The sequence below is a fragment of the Tachysurus vachellii genome, chromosome 5 (assembly GCF_030014155.1).
Source record: "Tachysurus vachellii isolate PV-2020 chromosome 5, HZAU_Pvac_v1, whole genome shotgun sequence".
Taxonomy (NCBI): Eukaryota; Metazoa; Chordata; class Actinopteri; order Siluriformes; family Bagridae; genus Tachysurus; species Tachysurus vachellii.
In genome coordinates this window covers 341049-366287 of record NC_083464.1, presented here as the reverse complement: position 1 = coordinate 366287, position 25239 = coordinate 341049, and the positions used below count along the sequence as shown (strand labels likewise).

Below are 25239 nucleotides of genomic sequence, written 5' to 3'. Positions count from 1 at the left end.
GCAAAAGATGAGGGTAAACAACATGTTTCATGTATTTCTGCCTTCTGTTAATGCTGTTAATCAATTGCAATGTACTTCTTAATGTGTGTGTTGATGTATTTTATAGCAGCAATATACTCTGTAATGGTAATGGACTGGTGTCAAGTTTTAATTGGGGTAGTGTTATTGGAGAGGAAATTGTAGAGGTATTGTAGTCATGAGCGAAAAGGCATTATGGAATATGTAGATTTTTTTAGGGAGGGAACATGTTCATGAGTAAAGAGTGTGCATGCTCTCTGTGTGGTGCTGTGCAATAAGTTTCCCGGTTTTTTCTCTCTGTTTGATTGATTTAATATGAACCACCCAGGATTAATCGTGAATTAATAATAATAATAATAGTAATAATAATAATAATAATAATAATAATACATTTTGGCGCCTTTCTGAACACTCAAGGTCACCGTACAAAAAACAACAAAGACAACTGAATTGTAATCCTGACAACTGATTCTTACTGAATGAGTAAAATGGCATACATCTGCAAATTCTGTCCCTCTCATCACTGGCCTGTAGTTGGACTGAGAAGGGTTGAGGTCAGGTTTTTTATCAGGGGTTTAATAACTGCTAGTTTAAGCGATTTAGGCATGAGAAATTCAGAATATGGCCCCAGAGTTGTGTGTGAAGGAAGAGGGATTGGGTAAAGTTGAGTAGAGGTGGAGGAGTATTCTGAGTTGAGTTTATTATTTTAACAGAAGAAAGGCACAGTAAGAAATGATGTAATTTCATGAGAAATTTAAACATCTTGCCACTACTTCAGATTAGCACATGTTCAACTGTTAATTTTCTCCAACAGGGGGCAGCAAGAATTTCTAATCTCTCTCTCTCATTTCATATATATATATATGTGTGTGTGTTTGCCCGTTCCTGTTTTTTTAATTTCTCACACTTAAATGTTTTAGATCAAACAAATTTAAATATTAGTCGAAGATAACACAAGTAAACACAACATGCAGTTTTTAAATGAAGGTTTTTATTATTAAGAGAAAACATGGCCCTGTGTGAAAAAGTGCTTGCCCCTAAACCAGATAACTGGTTGGGCCACCCTTAGCAGCAAGAACTGCAATCAAGCGGTTGCAATAACTTGCAGTGAGTCTATTACAGCACTGTAGAGGAATTTTGGTTCACTCATCTTTGTAGAATTGTAATTCAGCCACATTGGAGGGTTTTCGAGCATGAAACACGTTTTCAAGGTCATTCCACAGCATCTCAATAGGACTCAGGTCAGGACTTTGACTCGGCCACTCCAAAGTCTTTGTTTTGTTTTTCTTCAGCCATTCAGAGGTGGACTTACTAGTGTGTTTTGGATCATTGTCCTGGTGCACAACCCAAGTTTCCTTCAGCTTGAGGTCACAAACAGATGGCCGCACATTATCCTTCAGGATTTTTTTGGTAGACAGCAGAATTCATGGTTCCATTTATCACAGCAAGTCTTCCAGGTCTTGAAGCAGCAAAACAGCCCAGACCATCACACTACTACCACCATATTTTACTGCTGGTGTGATGTTCTTTTTCTGAAATGCAGTGTTACCTTTACGCCAGATGTAATAGGACACACACCTTCCAAAATGTTCAACTTTTGTCTCGTCAGTCCACAAAGTATTTTCCCAAAATTCTTAGGGATCATGAAGATGTTTTCTGGCAAATCTGAGACAAGCCTTTATGTTCCTTTTGCTCAGCAGTGGTTTTTGTCTTGGAACTCTGCCATGCAGGCCATTTTTGCCCAGTTTCTTTTTTATGGTGGAGTCATAAACACTGACCTTAACCGAGGCAAGTGAGGCCTGCAGTTCTTTGGATGTTGTTGTGAGGTCTTTTGTGATGTCTTGGATGAGTCATTGCTGCGCTCTTGGGGTAATTTTGGTTGGCCGACCACTCCTGGGAAGGTTCACCACTTTTCTGTAATGCCTCTTACTGTGGTTCGCTGGAGTCCCAAAGCTTTAGAAATGGCTTTATAACCTTTTCCAGACTGATATATCTGAATTACGTACTTTCTCATTTGTTCCTGAATTTCCTTAGATGTCGGTATAATGTGTAGCTACTGAGAATATTTTGGTCTACTTCACTTTGTCAGTCAGGTCTTATTTAAGTGATTTCTTGATTGCGAACAGGTGTGGCATTAATCAGACCTGGGTGTGACAAAAAAAATTTGTTTGATGATCTGAAACATTAAATTGTAATAAATGTGCAAAAGAATGGGTTAGATAAACACCCATCTTGCTTTGAAAATAATACTTTCTATGAGATTCTTTGCAAAGTCATATTTGTGCAGATCTGGTTAATTTGTTTTAAATGAGATTAGTTAGCACCAATGGCAAAATTACAATTATTCTTACAAAATAATTTAGGATCATTAGGTGCAAAATGAGTACACCACAATGAATGTGTTAGGAGAAAGCATAAAATTGATTTGTAATTAACAGTAATTCACCAACAGATGAGTGTAATCAGTCAACACACTGGTGGCCACAGAATAATTGATTGTATAATTGAATAATTGTATGTCATTAACTTGTTCATTCAATATCTAGAAGAATTGGTGCTGTTCTTAAAAATCAAAGAGTGCATACAAAATATTAGATTTAGTGAAATATGTTGTAGGGTGTAATCATTTTTGCAACACCTCATTTGAATTAAATGTATTGTTTATCTTATTCTAAAGATACTCTAAGGTGTCCACACTCGTTAATATACATTAAATGTTTAATAAAACTATAAAAATTCAGCAAATTGTTTTCCTATTCACTGAGAATTTGAAAAAAATCTTAATTTTCAAAGCGCACTGTATATAAATGATGATAATAATGATTAGGATAAATTGTTGTTTATTGTTAATTGTGTGTGTGTTTGTAATTGTGTGCTTACAGATGATGATAACCTAATAAGACTCACTAATGCACACTAACAGTTTTTACAGTAACTGGTGATGATGTCACTGTACTGGCAGAACATAATTGGCTGGATAATAGCCTTCTACTCCTCCTTCTTTAACTCCACGAGACCAGCCCTGGTCGTCTTCGTCCTCCACCTTAAGAAACTCTTCGCCTTCAAACACACATTCACACAGGAGATAAATTATATTCTCTCTTGGTTTGCTCTTGTGTACATGTATAATGCAGGACATGTTGTGGCATAGATCAAGCATATCACCTGCTGTAAATGACAGCTCATCCTCATCCTCCCCAATGTAGGTATACAGAGCTCGAACGCGCACTCCTCCAATCATTACACTGAGAGAGGGAAAGTGGGTTTCTATAGAGTTTCTGCCATAGTACTGTATTCAGAAGTGAAATATTTGCATATTGAGGATTTAAAAAGGCCATCTGTCAAGCTTCCACTACTTAACCCTTGACAGAGTCTTGATGGAGTCCCTGTCTGTACTTTGCACATAATGTACATTGCCCATCACCTGATTACAATCATACCTAGCAATTTTCTCCTCTCTTTCTGTCGAGCTATACATGCCACTCCCGAGTCTGATAGTCTCTTCTTATGGAGCTACTTCATCAATCCTGATGTTCTACCACTTGTTGGAGTCTCGTCGTCTGGTGGTCACCCTGCCAGGGATTGATCTGCATGGTCAGCCAGTGTCTCATGGGATTGTTGTGAATGGAGCCTTTAAATGGTCTCTGATAAAGACCAGACCATAAAGCTGACTGTCACAACATTGGTTCAAAGAAGGCATGACAGTCTCCGGGCGTCTCCATCCACAACAATCCCATGAGACACTGACTGACCATGCAGATCAATCCCTGGTAGGGTGACCACCGAGTGACAAGACTCAAACCAGGGGTATGATGATGATGATGATGATGATGATGATGCTCTTACCTTTTTGCCTGCTCAGTCTGTGGATATGGTTTCTTTATATGTTTCTGCTTCTTACATGGAGGAACCCACTCCTACACACATATATTAACTTGTTGTCAAACTTGATTCTGGACCAAATGTATTACACACACACACAGACACACACACAGACACACCTGCAGTGTGGGCCAGTGTGTGTTCATTCCTGGGCCGTGATTGTTTCTCCACCACTGCAAATCTTCCTGCTCATTAATTGACATAAGTGTGTGTAAAAGGTCACTGTGCACAGCCTTCACACTGAAACAAACCAACAGGTTGTGTATAGAAACAGAATTGAAATAAATAAATTAATGAATTAATTAATTAAATAATTAAAAGTTTAAAATTATTATATATCTCTTACATATATCCCTAGATAGGGATTCTGGATTTTGCATTTCATAAATTTGGATTGTAATTAATTAGAAGGATTCGATTTAATTTCTTGTTGATTTAACAACAGCAGCTGATTTGACAATAGTGCAGCTACACATTGTATAAAATGCTTATTCAAATATGTTAAATATGTAATAAACACCCACACAGTCAGTGTTCTTAGATACCTGTGATTGTTGGTGATGTCCAGATGTGTGTGTATGGATAACAGAATGTTTTTTAGAAAGCTGATTCTGTTTTTTTCCTGTTCCTGTGATTGATCAAATACTGATTCCATTTCCTCCATGTAACGTGGAGTGTAGCCAATCAGATCATCCAGAACCTTCACATAGTGTTCACGTGCCTACACATATATAAACATTCATCGTCATCATTTTTACTATCATCATTATTTTTATGTGTGCTTGTGAGTTTGTGTGTGTCTCACATGTTCTCTGTCCTGTTCCGCTGTCTTCTTGGCCTGATGGATTTTGTTGAGTGTGTGTTCATTTCTGTTGACGTTGTCTCTGATCTGGCATTCTTTATTCAATATATTCTGCTCCTTCTGACATGATTTATGATAGGCCCGCCGTGCTTTCTCTAGCTACACACACACAAACACACGCACTGTTAGGATCAGCAAATTACCATGTAGGGATGAGCGAGTACAGCATTATCTGTATCTGTATCTGTTAACCATATGAATTATCTGTATCTGTACTCGGAGTGGGTGGGGCCTAACCCGAAGGGCTTGTCTTGAAATGGGCGGGGCTTTAACCGGTAATAATTAATTTGTAATATTTATAACACTAGCTTACTTCCTTTATGTTTTTATGAAATACAGCAAAAACGTGTCAGACACTCAGTGTCTGGTTACTGGTTAGAGACAGCTGAAGGTTTAAAAAAGAAAACAAATCTCCGACAGGCAGAGACGCAATGCGAGTCGCATTCTACCAAGCAAGCACCACGTCTGAACGAACCCACGTTTACCAGAACTCTACTGGTTAGTAAGTACGTATTATTAACGTTACAACCCGAAGTAAAAAGCTGAAGAAACCCTAAACGTTAACGGAAAAGACCCGCGAACCCAAGTGACTGAGGGAGAGACAGAGAGCTGTTCTGTGTGACTGTGAGTGAGCAGAGCGAGACACAGCAACACAAGACATCTGTATGTGTGTAGGGGAGGGGCGCTGTGACTAGCCTATCACTGTAGGGGAGGGGCGCTGTGACTAGCCTATCACAGAACGCTGACACAATCAGCTACCCAATGATGATTTTCATTCAATCCGAGCACAGATATTGACTCGTATTACTCGTATAATACTCGTACTCAGCAGAAGTGCTTTATCCGTACCGGATACTCGTTTCAGCCGAGTATCCGGCTCATCTCTATTACCATCTATGCGATCTCCAATCGTTTCTACTGTAATAATAAAAATTGTATATAAGTATATAAAGAACCAATCCTAAATCTTATTTAATAATTGATTACACAGGTGTAATCTAGATTGGTCTGTTTTTTTGTTTACAATTTTGACAGGTAGAGAAATATTAGGTATGCTTGTTTATATATATATATATAAAAATACATACACACACACAGACAAAATTGTTGGTACCCTTTGGTCAATGAAAGAAAAACTCACAATGGTCACAGAAAAAACTTTAATCTGACAAAAGTAATAATAAATAAAAATTCTATGAATGTTATCCAATGATAGTCAGACATTGCTTTTCAACCATGCTTCAACAGAATTAATTAAAAAATGGAACAGGCCTAGACAAAAATGATGGTACTTAATATATAACTTAATATTTTGTTGCACAACCTTTTGAGGCAATCACTGCAATCAGACGATTCCTGTAACTGTCAATGAGACTTCTGCACCTCTCAGCAGGTATTTTGGCCCACTCCTTATGAGCAAACTGCTCCAGTTGTTTCCGGTTTGAAGGGTGCATGCATGTTCTGACAGCATGTTTCAGCTCCTTCCAAAGATGCTCAATAGGATTGAGGTCAGGGCTCATAGAAGGCCACTTTAGAATAGTCCAATGTTTTCCTCTTAGCCATTCTTGGGTGTTTTTAGCTGTGTGTTTTGGGTCATTGTCCTGTTGCAAGACCCATGACCTGCAACTGAGACCAAGCTTTCTGACACTGGCCAACACATTTCTCTCTAGAATCCCTTGATAGTCTTCAGATTTCATTGTACCCTGCGCAGATTCAAGACATCCTGTGCCAGATGCAGCAAAGCAGCCCCAGAACATAACAGAGCCTCATCCATGTTTCACAGTAGGGACAGTGTTCTTTTCTTGATATGCTTCATTTTTCCGTCTGTGAACATAGAGCTGATGTGCCTTGGCAAAAAGTTCCATTTTTGTCTCATCTGTCCATAGGACATTCTCCCAGAAGCTTTGTGGCTTGTCAACATGTAGTTTGGCATATTCCAGTCTAGCTTTTTTATGAAGTGTCCTCCTTGGTCGTCTCCCATGTAGTCCACTTTGGCTCAAACAACGACGGATGGTGCGATCTGACACTGATGTTCCTTGAGCATGAAGTTCACCTTGGATCTCTTTAGAAGTCTTTCTGCGCTCTTTTGTTACTATTCGGATTATCCGCCTCTTTGATTTGTCATTAATTTTCCTCCTGCGGCCACGTCCAGGGAGGTTGGCCACAGTCCCATGGGTCTTAAATTTCTGAATAATATGTGCAACTGTAGTCACAGGAACATCTAGCTGCTAGGAGATGGTCTTATAGCCTTTACCTTTATCATGCTTGCCTATAATTTTCTTTCTAATCTCCTGAGAAAACTCTTTCCTTCGCTTCCTCTGGTCCATGTTGAGTGTGGGGCACTCCATGTTGAGTGTGGGGCACTCCATGTTGAGTGTGGGGCACTCCATGTTGAGTGTGGGGCACTCCATGTTGAGTGTGGGGCACTCCATGTTGAGTGTGGGGCACTCCATGTTGAGTGTGGGGCACTCCATGTTGAGTGTGGGGCACTCCATGTCACCAGACAACACAGTAACTACCTGGAGCCCTATATATAGGCCCACTGACTGATTACAAGATTATAGACACCTGTGATGCTAATTAGTGGACACACCTTGAATTAACATGTCCCTTTGGTCACATTATTTTCAGTCTTTTCTAGGGGTACCATCATTTTTGTCTAGGCCTGTTCCATGAGTTTATTTTTTTAAATAATTCCGTTGAAGCATGGTTGAAAAGCAATGTCTGACTATCATAGGATAACATTCATAGAATTTTTATTTATTATTACTTTTGTCAGATTAAAGTTTTTTCTGTGACCATTGTGAGTTTTTCTTTCATTGACCAAAGGGTACCAACAATTTTATCCACGTGTGTATGAATCAGTATTGAACTCAGAAGTGACGCTGACCCATAAGTTGCTCAAGATCTCAGTATAAACAGTTTTAGAAAGGACATTATTTATAATCTCTCCAGTGTCACCCAAATGAGGATGAGGTTCCCTTCTGAATCTGGTTCCTCTCAAAGATTCTTCTTCATTTCATTTCTCCTGGGCACCACTGCCTCAAGCTTACTCATTAGGGATGAAATTTAATGCTAACCATAGCCATTTACATTTACATCATTTGGCAGATGCCCTTATCCAAAGTGACTTACAAAAGTGCTTACGTATCAATCATTGAATGCATGAACTCTGGTTCACTGGGCTACAGACGTAGAATACCATGAGCCTAAATCACTGTTCAAAGTTTTTTTTTCTTTTCTAAATACACACATACAACAAACAAGGAAGAAAGTGCTAGATGAAGTGTTTCATGCATAAGTAGGTCTTCACCCATCTTTGAAAATAACCAGTGATTCAGCTGTCTGGACCTCTAGGGGAAGTTCATCCCACCACCTTGGTGCCAAAACAGAAAGAGTCTTGTAAGTATACTTACCTCTTACCCAGAGAGATGGTGGAACCAGTCAAGCAGTGGAGGTAGCTCTGAGAGTGCGAGGTGCAGTGTGAGGAGTGATGAGGGCTTTTAGGTAAGAGGGAGCTGATCCATTTTTGGCTTTATACGCAAGCATTAGTGTTTTGAATCTGATGCATGCAGCTATGGGAAGCCAGTGAAGTGATCTCAGCAGCGTGGTGGTATGTGAGAACTTAGGCATGTTTAAATCAAGTAATGCAGCTGCATTTTGGATCATTTGCAGAAGACGAATTGCGTTCATAGGTAGACCTGCCAGCAGTGCAGTAATCCAGTCTTGTGATGACAAGAGACTGAACAAGTACCTGAGCAGCCTCTGTGTACATAAATGCTAAATCCTTCTAATGTTGTAGGGAAGGAACCGACATGCACGAGTCACATTAGCAACATGAGAGGAAAAGGACAGTTGATTGTCCATGGTTACCCCAAGTTTGCAAGCTGTGACTTAAGGGGAGATCAGATCGTTATGCAGGGATATTGCAAGATCATGACCTGGGGATGAATCGCCTGGGATGATCAGCAGTTCAGTTTTGCTAGGATTGATCTTTAACTGATGAGCCGACATCCACAATGATATATCTGCCAGACATGAGATCCGAATAGAAGCAGTTGTATCTAAGGGAGGGAATAAGTGGTGTATCATCAGCATAGCAGTGGTAAGAGTGGTAAACCCATGTAAGGGAATAACTTCGGAGCATGATCTAGCAGCATGTAGTTTCTCTGAGATGTCCAAAAGGGCTGTTTCTGTCGAATGTGCTGCTTTAAAGCCAGACTGGTTGGGATCATAAAGGTTGTTCTGTGAGAGATAGACAGACAGTTGATTATAGACAATGCGTTCAAGAAATTTTGAAAGAAATGAGAAAAGTGATACCAGTCTGTAGTTACTGATGTCTGATGGATCTATAACAGGTTTCTTCAGGATGGGAATAATCCGTGCTTTCTTGAAGGTAGTTAGTACATGACCAGATGTTATGGATCTATTGATGATAGTGGTGATAAAGGGCAGCAAGAAGCAAAGTCTTTTGCAGTCAGGGAGGATGAAGCAGGTTGAATCGGGGGGTTGAGTATAAAAGAGATGATGTTGTGGAGCTTACGAGGGTCCTGTGCCAAAGGATGATGCAGGCCATTTTATTTACCATGGGAATTCACCATTGTCGGAGTTTCCATCCCCCCCAGCGCTAATGCTAAAAAGGCACTAAGTGAGCTATATGGGACTATTAGCAATCTAAAGAATGTTCACCCCCCAACAGACTGTTTAATCATGCAACTCTCAAGTCAGTGCTCCCTAAATTCCACCAGCATGTGGTCTTTGGTACGAGAGGTAAAAACACACAGGATCTTGTGCCACCTCTGCTCTTCAGGACTGCTTTGAGTGCACTGACTGGAATATCTTCAGGGAGGCTGCAACCAACGGCGACTCTGTCAACTTGGAGGAGTACATGTCAGCAGTGACCAGTTACATCTGCATGTGCATTGATGACGTGACCGTCTCCAAGACCATCACCACATGCTCCAACCAGAAGCCATGGATGACTGCTAACATGCGTGCGCTGCTGAGGATTAGAGACCTAGCCTAATAACAGCAAGGGCCAAACTGTCCCGAGATATCAAAGAGGCAAAGAGCGCACACGCCCAGACAATCCACAGCCACTTCCAAGACAGCGGGGACACCCGGCGCATGTGACAGGGCATACAGGTGATCACGAACTACAAGATAGCTTCACCTGCTTGTAATAGAGACGCCTCCCTCCCAGCTGCGCTGAACAACTTCTACGCTCGGTTTGAGGTGCAGAACAGCGTAGCGGCAAGGAAGACCATCCCTCCCCCTGACGACCAGATACTCTGTCTCTCCACAGCCTACGTGAGGAGAACTCTATGCAGAGTTAACCCACGGAAGGCTGCTGGACCAGACAACATTCCTGGCAGGGTGCTCAGGGAATGTGCAGAACAGCTAGCAGATGTCTTCACTGACATCGTCAACATTTCCCTGAGCAGCGCCGTTGTTCCTACGTGTCTCAAGACTACCACAATTGTTCCTGTCCCAAAAGAAGTCTACAGTCAGTCCGGATCGGGAACAGCATCTCCAGCACCACCACACTGAACCTCAGGGCTGCCTGCTCAGTCCACTGCTGGTCACCTTGCTGACTCACGACTGTGCAGCGATGCACAGATAGAATCATATTATCAAGTTCACTGATGACACGACCGTGGTGGGTCTCATCAACAAGAACGACGAGTCGGCATACAGGGAGGAGATGCAACAACTAACTGCCTGGTGTAGAGCCAACAACCTTTCTCTGAATGTGGATAAAACTAAAGAGATGGTTGTGGACTTCAGGAGAGCACAGAGCGACCACTCTCCACTGAACATCGACGGCTCATCCGTAGAGATCGTCAAGAGCACCAAATGTCTTGGTGTTCATCTAGCGGAGAACCTCACCTGGTCACTCAACACCAGCGCCATCACCAAGAAAGACCAGCAGTGCCTCTACTTCCTACGAAGGCTGAGAAAGGCACATCTCCCTCCCCCCATCTTGACCATGTTCTACAGAGGGACCATTGAGAGCATTCTGAGCAGCTGCATCACTATCTGGTTTGGGAACTGTACGATCTCGGATCGCGAAACCCTGCAGTGGATAGTGAGGACAGCGGAGAAGATCATTGGGGTCTCTCTTCCCTCTATTATGGACACTTACACCACACGCTGCATCTGCAAAGCCAACAGCATTGTGGATGACCCCACACACCCCTCACACACACTCTTCACCCTCCTGCCATCTGGAAAAAGGTACCAAAGCATTCGGGCCCTCAGGACCAGACTGTGTAATAGTTTCTTCCCACAAGCCATCAGCTTCTCAATAACTGAACTGAACTGTACTGAGCACAACATACACACACATCATCTGTATGGACTGCACAGACCCACACAAAACACACACACTGACACATCAAACTGTTTACATGCTGGTTACAATCCATCAAACTGTTTACATGCTGTTTTGCACACTTTTCTGCTGTTTTGCACAAACTGTATAACATTTCAGCCGTTTTTGCACATATTGTACAATATTTCATCATTTGCTGTTTTTTGCACAATTCTATATATTATCCCAAGGACCTGCTGCTAAGAAACTGTGTTCATTCTAATGTTACTGCACGAAATATTGTTTGAACATTCAGTATTCACATACAGTATTTACATTGGTCAGTCGGCATTGTTTCTGTTTACTGTTTATTGTCTTTTTTGTATTTTTTTGTATTTTTTGTATTGTCTTGTAACTTTTTGTCTACACTGTCTTCTGTCCTGCACTGTCTTGTCTGTCTTATGTGTCTTGTCCTGCACTGTTTGCACCAGGTTGCACAGTTGCGCTTTATGTGGCTAGGACTACTTACAAGTCCTTATCCCTGTCTTTGTTTTATGTAGCACCATGATCCTGGAGAAATTTTGTCTCATTTCACTATGTACTGCAACAGCTATATATGGTTGAAATGACAATAAAAGCTTCTTCTACTTGACTTGACTTGACTGGGAGACCTCAGTCAGTCTGGATCGGGAACATCATCTCCAGCACCACCAGACTGAGTACAGGAGACCAGCAAGATCGATGAGTCTACAGAGAGGAGGTGCAACAGCTAACCGCCTGGTGTAGAGCCAACAACCTTTCTCTGAATGTTGATAAAACCAAAGAGATGGTTGTTGACTTCCGGAGAACACAGAGTGACCACAGAACGACTCTCCACTGAACATCAAAGGATCACCTGTAGAGATCATCAGGAGTACCAAATTTCTTGGTGTTCATCTAGCGGAGTGCTTCACCTGGTCACTTAACACAAGCTCCATCACCAAGAAGCCGTCTCTACTATTTATGAAGGCTGAGAAAGGCACATCTCCCTCCCCCCATCCTGACTACTTTTTACAGAGGGACCATTGAGAGCATTCTGAGCAGCTGCATCACTGTCTGGTTTGGGAACTGCACCATCTCAGATTGCAAGACTCTGCAGCGGATAATGAGGAGATCTGAGAAAATCATTGGAGTCTCTCTTCCCTCTAGTATGGACACTTACACCGCACGCTGCATCGGCACAGCCAACAGCATTGTGGATGACCCCACATACCCCTCACACACACTCTTCACCCTACTGCCATCTGGAAAAAGGTATCAAAGCATTCAGGCCCTCATGACCATACTGAAATAACAGTTTCTTCCCGCAAGCCATCAGACTCCTTAATAACTGAACTGTACTGAGCACAACACACACATGCACATCAACTGTATGGACTACACAGACCCTACACTAAATACACACACATCCAATACATATATCCATCAATCTGTTTACATGCTGTTTTTTGCACACTTTTTGCTATTTGCACATTATGTCTGACATTTTAGTTGATTGCTGTTTTGCACAACCCTATAAAATATGTCAACTGCTGCTATAACACTGTGTTCATTCCAGTATTTCTGCACAAGCATGTAATATTGTCTGAACATACAGTATTTACAGTGGTTGGCACTGTTTCTGTTTATTGTCTTTTGTGTATTGTCTTTTGTAACCTAGCCATGGGGGTCACAGTCCAGTGACTTCTGTGCTGGTCCCAAGCCCGAATAAATAGAGAGGGTTGTGTCAGGAAGGGCATTCAGTGTAAAACATTGCCAAAACTAATCATGCAAATCATCAGTACGAATTTCATACCGGATCGGTCGAGGACCGGGTTAGCAACGACCGCCGGTAGAAATTGGGCTACTGTTGGTCGAAAAAGTAGCAGCGGGAGGAGAGTGCACAGAAAAAGAGAGAAGAGAAAAAGGTAAGAGTGTATGACTGAGAATAGGAACTCTGAATGTTGGTACTATGACAGGGAAAGGTAGAGAGCTGGCTGATCAAGCTGTTTTATTATGATGTGGATAGTAAGAGAAATGGGGTAGGTGTGGTCCTGAAGGAGGGGTTTGTGAGGAATGTTCTGGAGGTGAAGAGAGTGTCAGACAGGGTGATGAGTCTGAAGTTAGAGATTTGATGGGTGATGTTGAATGTTGTTAGTGGTTATGCCCCACAGGTAGGTTGTGAGTTAGAGGAGAAAGAGATTCTGGCATGAATTAGATGAGGTTATGGAGAGTATTTCCACAGGTGAGAGAGTGGTGATAGGAGCGGATTTTAATGGACATGTTGGTCAGGGGAACACAGGTGATGAGGAGGTGATGGGAAAGTTTGGAGTTAAGGAAAGGAACCTTGAAGGACAGATGGTAGTGGACTTTGCTAAGAGGATGGACATGGCTGTGGTTAACACTTATTTTCAGAAGAGGGAGGAACATAGAGTGACTTACAAGAGTGGAGGTAGGAGAACACAGGTAGACTACATCCTTTGTAGAAGAGGCAATCTGAAAGAGCTTAGTGACTGCAAAGTGGTAGTGGAAAAGTGTGTAGCCAGACAACATAGGATGGTGGTGTGTAGGATGACTCTGATGGTCTGTAAGACGAAGAGGTCAATGATAGAGAAGAAAACCAAGTGGTGGAAGCTGAAAAAGGAGAAATGTTGTGAGGAATTTAGACAGAAGTTGAGGCAGGCTTCCAGTCGTCAGGTAGTGCTGCCAGATGACTGGGAAACTACAGCAGAAGTGATCAGGGAGACAGGGAGAAAGGTGCTGGGTGTGTCATCTGGAACGAGGAAAGAAGATAAGGAGACTTGGTGGTGGAATGAGGAAGTTCAGGATAGTATCCAAAGGAAGAGGTTAGCCAAGAAGAAGTGGGACATGGACAGGACTGAACAGAATAGACAGGAATACAAAGAGTTACAGTGCAGAGTGAAGAGGGAGATGTCTAAGGCCAAGCAGAAGGCATATGACGAGTTGTACACTAGGTTAGACACTAGTGAAGGAGAGAAGGACTTGTACAGGTTAGCTAGGCAGACGGATCGAGATGGGAAGGATGTGCAGCAAGTTAGAATTAATAAAGAAGGGTGCTCACAAGTGAGGAGAGTGTACAGAGGATATGGAAGGAATAATTTGAGGAGCTGATGAATGAGGAAAATGATAGGAAAAAAGAGTAGAAGGGGTGAACTCTGTGGAACAGAAAGTAGATAAAATTAATAAGGCTGAAGTCAGGAAGGCTTTGAAGAGGATGAAAAGTGGAAAGGCAGATGGTCTTGACGACATCCCGGTAGAGGTCTGGAAGTGTCTAGGAGAGGCAGCAGTGGAATTTTTAACTAGTTTGTTCAACAGTGTTTTAGGGAGTGAGAGGATGCCTGAGGAATGGAGAAGGAGTGTGTTAATGCCCATCTTTAAGAATAAGTGTGACTTGCAGAGTTGCAGCAACTACAGGGAGATAAAGTTGATGAGCCATACAATGAAGCTGTGGGAAAGAGTAGTGGAAGCTAGGTTAAGGAAGGTAGTGGAAATTTGTGAGCAGCAGTATGCTGATGCAATTTTTGTTCTGAGAATTTTGATGGAGAAGTATAGAGATGGTACAGGTCCATATACACAAATCCATAAAACAAATCCATATAATATACATATATGAGATATATATATATATATATACATATACATGTGAGAACAGGGTCTCAATGGAAAATCAACTTCTTGTATTTGAAACACATTTTTACCTTCTTAAGTTTTTTGATCCAGGGCTTCTGAGCACGTCCAAACTCTCGCTTCAGATTCCGTGACTCACGAAAACCACAAAACATCTTCCTCTTAAATGCGTCCTTCTGCCAGGAACGAATATGCTGCCCATCTTCTGAAATAAGGGAGTGAGAGATAGATGCGTGCAAAACAGACAGATGCTCGGTGGAGGAGAAAAAGCACTGCCATGCTTTCAAGAGGGAACCATACATTGGCACTGAAAGGAAAACAGAGACAGAGCAAGTGAGACAAAAATCGATAGTATATATACACACTACCGCTCAAAAGTTTGGGATCACATGCAATGGACAAAAGAGCACAGACATTGAATTTCAATTCCATTCAATTAAATTTATTTGTATTTAATAATTTAGATTGTTTCAAAGCAGCTTTATAGAAGCATTAGAAAAGAAGAGAAAAAATATTCAATAAATATAATAATAATACGAAAAAATAAGAACAAAAAAATATGTACATCAAAGATTAAAATTTATTTCAAAATATTAATTTAAAATGCTATATATCTATCCTTAATGAGCAAGCTGGAGGCGAGGGCGGCAAGGAAACCTGAGATGATATGAGGAAGAAACCTTGAGAGGAACCAGGCTCAGTAGGGAATGTCATCCTCATTTGGGTGACACTGCACAGAACAATAATGTAAATGTAAATAATGTCCTTTCTACAACAGTTTAATGCAACCAAGAGCTCCTGAGGAACTAATGGGTCAGCACAAACTCAGTATGGGGCAGTATATTATTGCTGATAAAGACCAGACCATTAAGACTGACACAACATTGGTTCAAAGCAGGCATGACAGTTTCCAGGCAGCCCCTTCAACAACACTTCTATGTTTAATCCCTGGCTAGACCAAAAGACTAAAAGCAGGGATAGAACTTCAGGATTGACGAAGTAGCACCGTAAGAAGAGACGATCAAACTAGGAACTCGAAACACTGGGAGCTCAGGAGTGGCATATATAGCTCGACAGAGAGAGAGAGAGAGAGAGAGAGAGAGAGAGAGAGAGAAGAAAATTGTTAGATATAATTGCAATCAGGTGATGGACAATGTAAATTATGTTCAAAGTGCAGACAGGGACTTCGGCTATAAAGAGCATAACTAAAACTATGACAGCTAGCTATGACAGCATAACTAAAAGGCTGGAACCAGAAGGTGTGACAGACATGAGGGCTTCCTGGGATGTAAAGCTTCCCACCACTTCACAGTCTGCAAACCTGAGCAACTTGTGAGGGTGATAAGCCGACAGCATCCAGACATCCCAGTTCACCAAACACTCTATGCCCTTGAATCCTCCAGATGTACTCCTTTACCTAAGAAATGCTACTCATAAAAATCTCGAATGAACAAATGTGTTTTCAGCCTGGACTTAAACACTGAGACTGTGTCTGGGGGGATGTTCCAGCACTTAATGTCTTGATGGGAATGCAGTGGGAGATCTGCCTAGTATACTTAGACAACATCACTGTGCTGGACAAGGACGTAAAGGAAACGCTCCAGCACCTGGCACAGGTGTTTGAAAGGCTGCGCCAGGCCAACCTGAAATTAAAACCCGTCATGTGTTTGTCTCTTCCACCGCCAGGTGGTCTACCTGGGCCACATCATCTCAGAACATGGCATAGCTACTGACCCTGAGAAAGTGCAGAAATTTCGAGAGTGGCCACAGCTCATGACAGTTAATGAAGTCCAACAGATTGTGGGTCTTGCATCCTACTACAGACGGTTTGTCAAAGACTTCGCCACAGTTGCAAAGCCCCTTTACAACTTACTAAGGAAACATGCCCGATTTCACTGGACCTCTTAGAGCCAACAGGCCTTTGACAACTTAAAGGAGCTGCTCACTACCTCCCTCATCTTTGGCTATAGACAGTGTTGATCTAATTCTGGATACATACACAAGCAACTTTGAAATTAGGTATGTGTTGTCTCAACTGCAGAAGGACAGGAACGCGTTCTAGCATGGAAGTCGGAGTCTTCTTGCCAACTGAACAGAATTACTGCACCATGCGGAGGGAAATTTTAGAGGTATTGGAGTTCACAACACATTTCCCTCAATACCTGTTGGGTAGATCAATCACTGTACAGACCGACCATAGTAGCCTACAGTGGCTAATAGGATGAGAGAACCAGAGGGACAGCTGGCCAGATGGCTCGAGAAACTTGGGGAGTATGACTTCAATGTTGTTCACCAACCTGGGTGCTTCATGAAAATGCTGTTTTCCTTTCCTGCAGGCCATGCCATGCCATGCAACTTGACTCTGCAACCTTAAGAATCCCACCTTTAGTAACCCTCAGCTCTGTCACCAGGTAGTCCAGTGTGACTTCAATGGTGAACCAGTAAATGTGGGGGTAATACAACCTGTCAACACCACCAGTACTTCTTCATTCTTTGGGTGGATTACTGAAGAACTGCATGCTGCCGAAGCAGCCTAACCTGACATTGTTTCCATCAAGAGGTGGATGAAGGATAGCGAGGGACATGTGTCACCCTACGGGCCAGCAACAAAAGCCTACTGGAGTCAGTGGCAAAGACTATACCTAAAGGATATTTGGTACAAGAGAGCAGCCAGGACACGCTACAAGGTCGGCGATGCAGTGTGATACCTTGTCAAGGGAACGAAACAAGCAAAAAACAAAATCAGGAAGTTTCTCCCCAACTACGATGGTTCTTACTTTATCCTGGGACATCTGGACTATTTAGTGTACCACATCTAGAAAACCCGAGCACCAAAGTAAAAGTTGTTCACCATGACAAGCTCAAACCTTACCATTCCAAACCCTACTCAAAAGTTTAGCAATCTCAAGAAGTTCTTGCCCCAAACCTGGAAGCTGAGGGAGCTGAATTTAACTTGAATTTGTCTCATTTCTTCATGGAGGAAAATGGAAATTCCAGTGGCCCAGACAGCATGCTTCTCATTGATGACACTGATGTGCTGATGACAGACCAGGACACAGCTGATGCTCAGTGAAGTTGTGGGATGTGGTAGCTCAGCGGTAGCTCAGTGGTTAAGGTGTTGGACTTCTGATCAAAGGGTCATAGGTTTGAATCCCAGGTCCACCAAGCTGCCACTGCTGGGCACTTGAGCAAGAGCCTTAACCCTCAATGCTTAGTTGTATAAATTGAAAAAAAAAAAAATTCACTCTGGATAAGAGTTTCTGCTAAATGCCGTAACTGTTGATGTAATGGAGTGAAGGTAGCATGGTGCAACAGGATTTAACAGGGACTGTTATTGGCCAAATGAGGGGTAGGACACAACAAGTCAGGAGACCATCAAGGAGGTTTGGGGACTGGACTAATTGATTATTAAAGACTAAGAAATAAAAATCTAAAAAGAACAGTTTGTTGGCAACTTGTTCATTCATTCATTTATTTTCTACCGCTTATCCAAACTTCTCGGGTCACGGGGAGCCTGTGCCTATCTCAGGCATCATCGGGCATCAAGACAGGATACACCCTGGACGGAGTGCCAACCCATCACAGGGCAACTTGTTGTTTTTTAAAAAACAAAAAAACAATAACATGCATTTCATCTGTGGAAATATTATTTTATGTGTTCCCTTTTTGTAACAGGTGGATTTTGTTGTTTACTACTTTGCTGTGAAGGAAACAAGTCAAGTGTATGTTTAATTAAGCCTGATTTGTTTTATTTGTATACAATGGCTGTTGTTAACCTTTACCCTCCTGCAGTCCAGTAGTAGGTAAGTCAGCTGGTCACTTAGCTAGACTTAACTATCTCACTATTTGTGTTGGGACTGAACTATTAATGCTTCAACAAAAGGTCCCCCTTCACAAGCTACTCTTTAACCCTCCCAGCACCGTGCTATCCTTCAACATTATGGACTGTTTACCCAGTCACGAGGAGTTGGAATATATTGGCCAGTGCCCCCATTAAGTGGAGTTGCTTGAATAGTCTGTATGCTTTGACAATGGGGCTGCCTATACGGACTGTTGACAAAAAAACTGTCAATCTATGGTAATATTTTTGTTAAGATGTGTGTTGAAGTATTTTGTATCCGTCATGTCTTGGTACTGGAGTGGTGTTAAGTTTAATCACCATCCAGAGTGGGGTAGTGTTGCAGGAGAGGGGAAATAGGAGTTGCCGCTTTAAGATCACTATATATGGGTGTTGCAGTCCACATTGGAGTGCATTGTAGGTTGTGTAATTGGCGACATGTGCTGAAGTGACGTGCGCTCTCACTGTGTGCTGTGTAGGTAAAATCAGGGTTAAAGTTTGTACTCTGCTTTGATTTTAAGTTCACTCCACCCGAGTGATTTCAGTCCACCCGAGAGCTGTTTTGCACTTTAAACCCTGAAATCACGAGTAAAGGAACAGCATGCATTGGTACTTTTGTCCATTTCGTCCTTTGCACAAACATGAATTGACGAGTTCTTACGCTGCCTCCGGGAATCGCGGAAGTGGAGACAGTAACACAGTGCAAGGAGTAACAAGTGTTTTGAGTTTAAAGGGAGTTGGTCCATTTTTGGCTTTGTAGACAAGATATTGTACATAACAATCATGTGGAAAATGTTGCACATGCCTTCTATTAGGAGGTGTTTTTAATTGTGCTAGTCATTCATCTTCCAGAGAAATCCTGACTCATGGTCTAGTTCTAGGAATTCAGACAATGGTGTATATCTGTAGAAAACACAGAAACAATGGAATCCAAATGTCCAGAACTGTAAACTTCCTTTGTGACATCACTCAGTGTAGCATCATGTATTCTGCAATACCATTAAGTAGTAGTTAGTCAAAACATCTGGGTAGGTGGATTCATGGTCTACTCAATCTACAAACAATTTTGATGAAATGAATGATGCCACATCAGAATCAGAATCAGAATCAGCTTTATTGCCAGGCATGTTTTCACATGCGAGGAATTTGTAATTTCTATGTACAAATTTGCATGTGTGAGGAAAATGTGCAATTGAAGTATACAATATATACAATTTGTATGTACAAATGTGCAATTGTGAAATGTGCAATACAATACAATATGTATGTATGTATGTACAGATGTGCAAGTATGAAATGTGCAATTGAGGTATACATAGTGCAAATGTGCAAGTGTGAAATGTGCAATTAGGTGTTGTGTGTTCCATGGTGTTAGTTGTTCATCAGATGGATTGCTTGACGGAAGAAACTGTTCCTATGTCTGGTCGTTCTGGTGCTCAGGGCTCTGTAGCATCGACCAGATGGCAACAGTTCAAAGAGGGAGTGTGCTGTATGTGAGGGGTCCAGAGTGATTGACTTTGCCCTTTTGCTCACTCTGGAGAAGTACAGGTCTTGAAGAGTGGGGAGAGTTGTGCCAATGATTCGCTCAGCAGTCCGGACTTCCCTCTGTAGTCTTCTGAGGTTGAATTTGGTGGCTGAGCTGAACCAAACAGTCACTGAAGTGCAGAGGATGGATTCAATGATTGCAATGTAGAACTGTTTTAGCAGATCCTGTGGCAGGTTGAACTTCTTCAGCTGACGAAGGAAGTACAACCTGTGCTGAGCCTTTTTCACAATGGAGTCTATGTGAATGTCCCACTTCAGGTCCTGGGAGATTGTGGTTCCCAGGAATCTGAATGATTCCACTGCTGTGACAAAGCTGTCCGTGATGGTAAGTGGGGAAGAGCAGGGTGGTTTCTCCTGAAGTCCACTATCATCTCCACTGTCTTGAGCATGTTCAGCTCCAGGTTGTTAACATTTGTAATGGTTGTAGATCCCAGGATGCACAAACACGCAGATGACACTCTACTTCTCCACAACATTAGAAGGATTCAGCCATTTTTGTCCACACAGGCTGCTCAGGTACTCTTGTCATTTCAAGACTGGATTACTGCAACGCACTGCTGGCAGGTCTACCTATGAACGCAATTCGTCCTTTGCAACTGTACATTTACAGCATTTAGCAGACGCCCTTATCCAGAGCGACTTACATTTTTATACAACTGAGCAATTGAGGGTTAAGGGCCTTGCTCAGGGGCCCAGCAGTGGCAGCTTGGTGGACGTAGGAATCAAACTCACAACCTTCCGATTGGTAGCCCAACACCTTGACCACTAGGCTACCACATGCAAATGATCCAAAATGCACCTGCACGGCTTGTTTTCAACCTACCTAAGTTCTTGCATACCACCCCGCTGCTGTGATCCCTCCACTGGCTTCCGGGAGCTGCACACATCAAAACACTGATGCAAAACACTGATGCTGGCCTACAAAGCCAAAAATGGACCAGCTCCCTCTTACCTCAAAGCCCTCATCACTCCTCACACTGCACCCCACACCCTCCGATCAACAAGCACTGCTCGACTGGTCCCACCATCTCTCAGGGTAAGAGGTAAGTATACTACAAGACTCTTCTCTGTTCAGGCACCAGGGTGGTGGAATGAACTTCCCCTAGAGGTCCAGACAGCTGAGTCACTGGTTATTTTCAAATGGGGGTTGAAGACCTACTTACTCATTAAACAATTCAACTAGCACTTCTTTCCCTATCTTTTGCATTTATAAAAAAAAAAAAAAAAAAAAACACAACCTTTGACACTTTTTCATTGTAACTTTAAACAATGTTTTAAACTCAAGGTATCTTAAGTATGTAACCTAGTGAGCCAGCATTAATGTATTCAATGTTAGAGATTTAAGCACTTATGTACATCGCTCTGGATAAGGGTGTCTGCCAAATGCTGGAAATGTAAATGTAAAAAAGTGTCCAACTTATTTTATAAGCTCATAAGCTTCTGGTTACACAATCACACTTCTTTGAGTCATTATACAGTTAAAGATGTCAGATTAAAGTATTAAATTACCTGTTACAGGCCTCTGATCAGGGTCTCCTTGTTGGTGTTTCTTGATCTTAGTACTGTACTTTTGAACACCACAGGTCATGTTATTCTACTTGAGGTTCCTTCCATTCAAGGGAGTTTTCCTTGCCACTGCTGCCTGAGTCACCTCAGACTTGCTCATTGGGGATAAATACAAACACATTTAAATATATCTAATATTAATCTTGAATTTTGTATTCTATTAATCTTTATATTATTTTTTATAATACCCTTTTGTTCTATGTTTATGTTCTGTAAAGCTGCCAGCTTGAGGGGATGTAGCGCAGTGACTTTGAATATAAGGTCATGACTTTGAATATAAGGTACACCAAGCTGCCACTGCTGGGCCGGAGAGCAAGGCCCTTAACTATCAATTAGTTAATTAGCTTAGTTGTATAAATTAAAAAAAAAAATGTAGGTCAGTCTGGATAAGGGTGTCTGCTAAATGCCTGAAATCTAATGTACGCATTTCAACCATATACATCTGACACAGTACACAGTGAAATAAAACAGCGTTTCCCCAGGACCATGGTGCTACACAGAACAACATAGAGCTAATGAAGTCATCCTGGCCACATAAAATGCAACATGTGCAACCTAGTACAAACAATCTGAGTAAAACTTCAGTGCAAACAGAAATACAAATGCACTACAGAACAGAGACATAAAATAGAACTGACCAGTGTGCATTCTGTATATTGTACAGTACATTGTGCAAAAAAGAGGTTGTAAACAAAGAATGTACTTGAAACCATATATACACTTAAGTTATTGCAGCAGTTGGATGCTTCCACTGTTATGCTAATGACACACAGCTATATGTTTCAGCTAAGTATGATGAGCTAGTCTTTCTGGAGTCCCTGTTTACACTTCAAACATAATGGACATTGTCTTTTTATCACATGATCACAAGCATAGCAAAAATTCCACATGGAGACCATATGCCAGCTTTGATCTGCTGTTGTGGCAGTTAATTTTGCACTCTGGTCTCTATTACTGAACATTTTATGGCTTTAGCAGGAAGGACTTACTGTTAACCTTTAGTGAACTTAGAAATTATGCTTATTTATAAGTTGCTGTCAAGCTCCTGGTTATACAACCCCACCAGACTAAACACAGTTATAGACAGGATGTATTTATAATCACACTCTCTAGTACATTACAGTACATATACATTTAAATTATTTAGCAGACACCCTTATCCAGAGTGACTTACATTTTCACCCAGTGAAATTACACTCTAGTGTCACCCAGATGAGATTGATCTGCATGGTCAGTCAGTGTCTCATGGGATTGTTGTGGATGAAGTTGCAGGAGACGTCATGCCTTTTTTTGAACCAGTGTTGTGTCAGTCAGCTGTATGTTCTGGTCTTTATCAGCAATCAGGTCTGTGCTGAGCTCGGAGTTTACGATGACCCATTAGTTCCTCAGGAGCTCTCAGCTGCACTATTATAAACTGTTGTAGAAAGGACATTATTTACATTTGTCACCCAAATGAGGATGAGGTTCCCTTCTGAGTCTGGTTCTTCTCAAGGTTTCTTCCTCATATCATCACAGGGAGTTTTTCCTTGCCGCCGTCACCACCGGCTTGCTCATTAGGGATAGGGATAGATATATAGTATCTTAAATTTTACATTAATCTATTGTATTCATAATCAATTGTATATATTCATTTATTTATTTTTATTCTTATTTTCTTCTCATTATTATTATATATGTATTTCCTTTTCTCTCTCTTCTGTTTCCATACTTCTGTAAAGCTGCTTTGAGACAATGGGAAATTGTTAAAAGCACTATATAAATATGTAATTCATTTTTTCCTGCTAATGTGCTAATACAGCTGCTTGTACTGCTTGTGTGATAATGCTTTCTGGCCAGTATCTTTGTTTCACTTCGGTTCATGATCTAAAGACAATTGCCCACTTCACATAGAAAAACAGGTGTTTATATTGGTTTTGTCCATTGTTTTCTTAAGTTCTTCTAGTGCAGCGGTGTCCAATCTTATCCGGAAATGGCCGCTATGGTGCAGGTTTTCATTCCAACCAAGCAGAAGCCACACCAGAGTCTACTAAAAGCCAAGAACAACTGATTAAACAGGTGGAATCAGGTATGGCTTTTGCTTGGTTGGAATGAAAGCCTGCACCCACCTGATGTAGTGGACTTATGAAGTGAGCTTAAATTTTTTATCTTATTAAATTAATATATATTCCCTCAGAGTATTCCTTCTTATATTTAGATGCCCTTCAAGTGTTGCCAACTAATTTTTTTGTATTGTATACAATGACAATGAAGTACCTTACGTTACCTTACCTTACTTTATTTTGCTTTACTTGTGGAATGTTGACAATACAAATTCTTCCTGTTCTTACTTATATTACAGCAGCTATCAACAGTCCTTGGAGTGTATAGGTAAACGACTGTAAAGGACTTGTACAGTAGAAATGATAACTCAACTAGAACAAGTGCATTGATATTAAACTGTAATTTGCAACTGCACTATTATAGCTGCCATTCCAGAAAATTAAAAAATAAAAAATCTTTTGAGAGTCTGTACTTACTGGAGTCAGTTATTTTTTTCCATTTCTTGCTCCACTCAGTAAGTTGTTGAGCGTAATGTTTCTCTATTTGAGCCCGGTCTTTAAAACAGTCCACAATGACATCACAAACCTGGAATGAATCTTTAGTCCTGTGCACTGTATGGATGTAGTTACCTGGCTAAAAAACCCACCCCCACAGACACACACACATTTTTTCATAAACAACAAATTCAGTGACTTTATGTTTATTTGTAATTCATAACATATCTACCATATATTCATTATATGCAATATGTACAGTATTATCAGTGTTGCCTACAAAGAAAATGAAAGAGAGAAAAACTTAACCACTATTTTCTCACCATCCAGAAGCTGAGTTTGTTGGTTTCATCCTGTATATCTGCCATGGTTACAGCTTCAAACACCTGACATGTATGAGAATTAAAGGACGATGGACAGAGTATGTGAGAGTAAAAGTTTGTGTGTGAGTGTCTGTGAGAGTGTATGTGTGTTAGATGGAATATAGCAGCAGGAATAGAATCCCTCCCTAACATTCCACTAACCAGCAGAAGCATCCCGAAATAAACTGCATGCAAAAGGTCAACACACACACACACACACACACACACACACACACACACACACAAAAAAAAAATCTGCCATACAGTACTATCATAGACATAACCATATACATCTCTCTTTCTCACACAATGCCAGCTCAATTTAGCTCTTTTAAAACTTGATCACACCCATACCATCGGCCTGTCATATATGGGATATGGACACACGTGCACACACACACACACACACCAACCAGAAAGCAAAAAGATTAACATGAATAATATAACGCATTATCATGTTAAACTTTGTAGGTGTGTGTGGGTGTGTGATCTGGAAATAGGGCAGGGAAAAGGCAGTGTATGCTCACATAGACATAAAAGACAACACAAAAAAGTAATTCTCTGTGTAACTCAGTGGATGTGGTCCCATTGAAAAGTATTCATACATCATTAAGTCAGCTGGGCTTGTTATCAAAAGATGCAACTTAAGCAAC

The 25239-nt window shown here is 41.3% G+C and overlaps 1 protein-coding gene across 2 annotated transcripts; it reads right to left on the bottom strand.

Annotated features, from left to right (window-relative positions):
* Positions 1–537: 537 nt before the first annotated feature.
* On the bottom strand, positions 538–24686 carry zgc:91999 (uncharacterized protein LOC445104 homolog). Of its 2 annotated transcripts, XM_060869424.1 has the most exons (10): positions 24548–24686; positions 24207–24363; positions 14813–15048; positions 4706–4861; positions 4446–4621; positions 4020–4140; positions 3865–3935; positions 3184–3263; positions 2926–3078; positions 538–2162 (listed from the first exon to the last, which is right to left on the bottom strand). In XM_060869424.1, exons 1-9 carry the CDS (start codon positions 24590–24592, stop codon positions 2966–2968), a joined length of 1155 nt encoding a protein of 384 aa, XP_060725407.1. In that variant the 5' UTR covers positions 24593–24686; the 3' UTR covers positions 538–2162; positions 2926–2965. The 2 variants fall into 2 exon arrangements, with proteins under 2 accessions (XP_060725407.1, XP_060725406.1); XM_060869423.1 differs by having other exon boundaries at positions 538–3078.
* Positions 24687–25239: the final 553 nt, after the last annotated feature.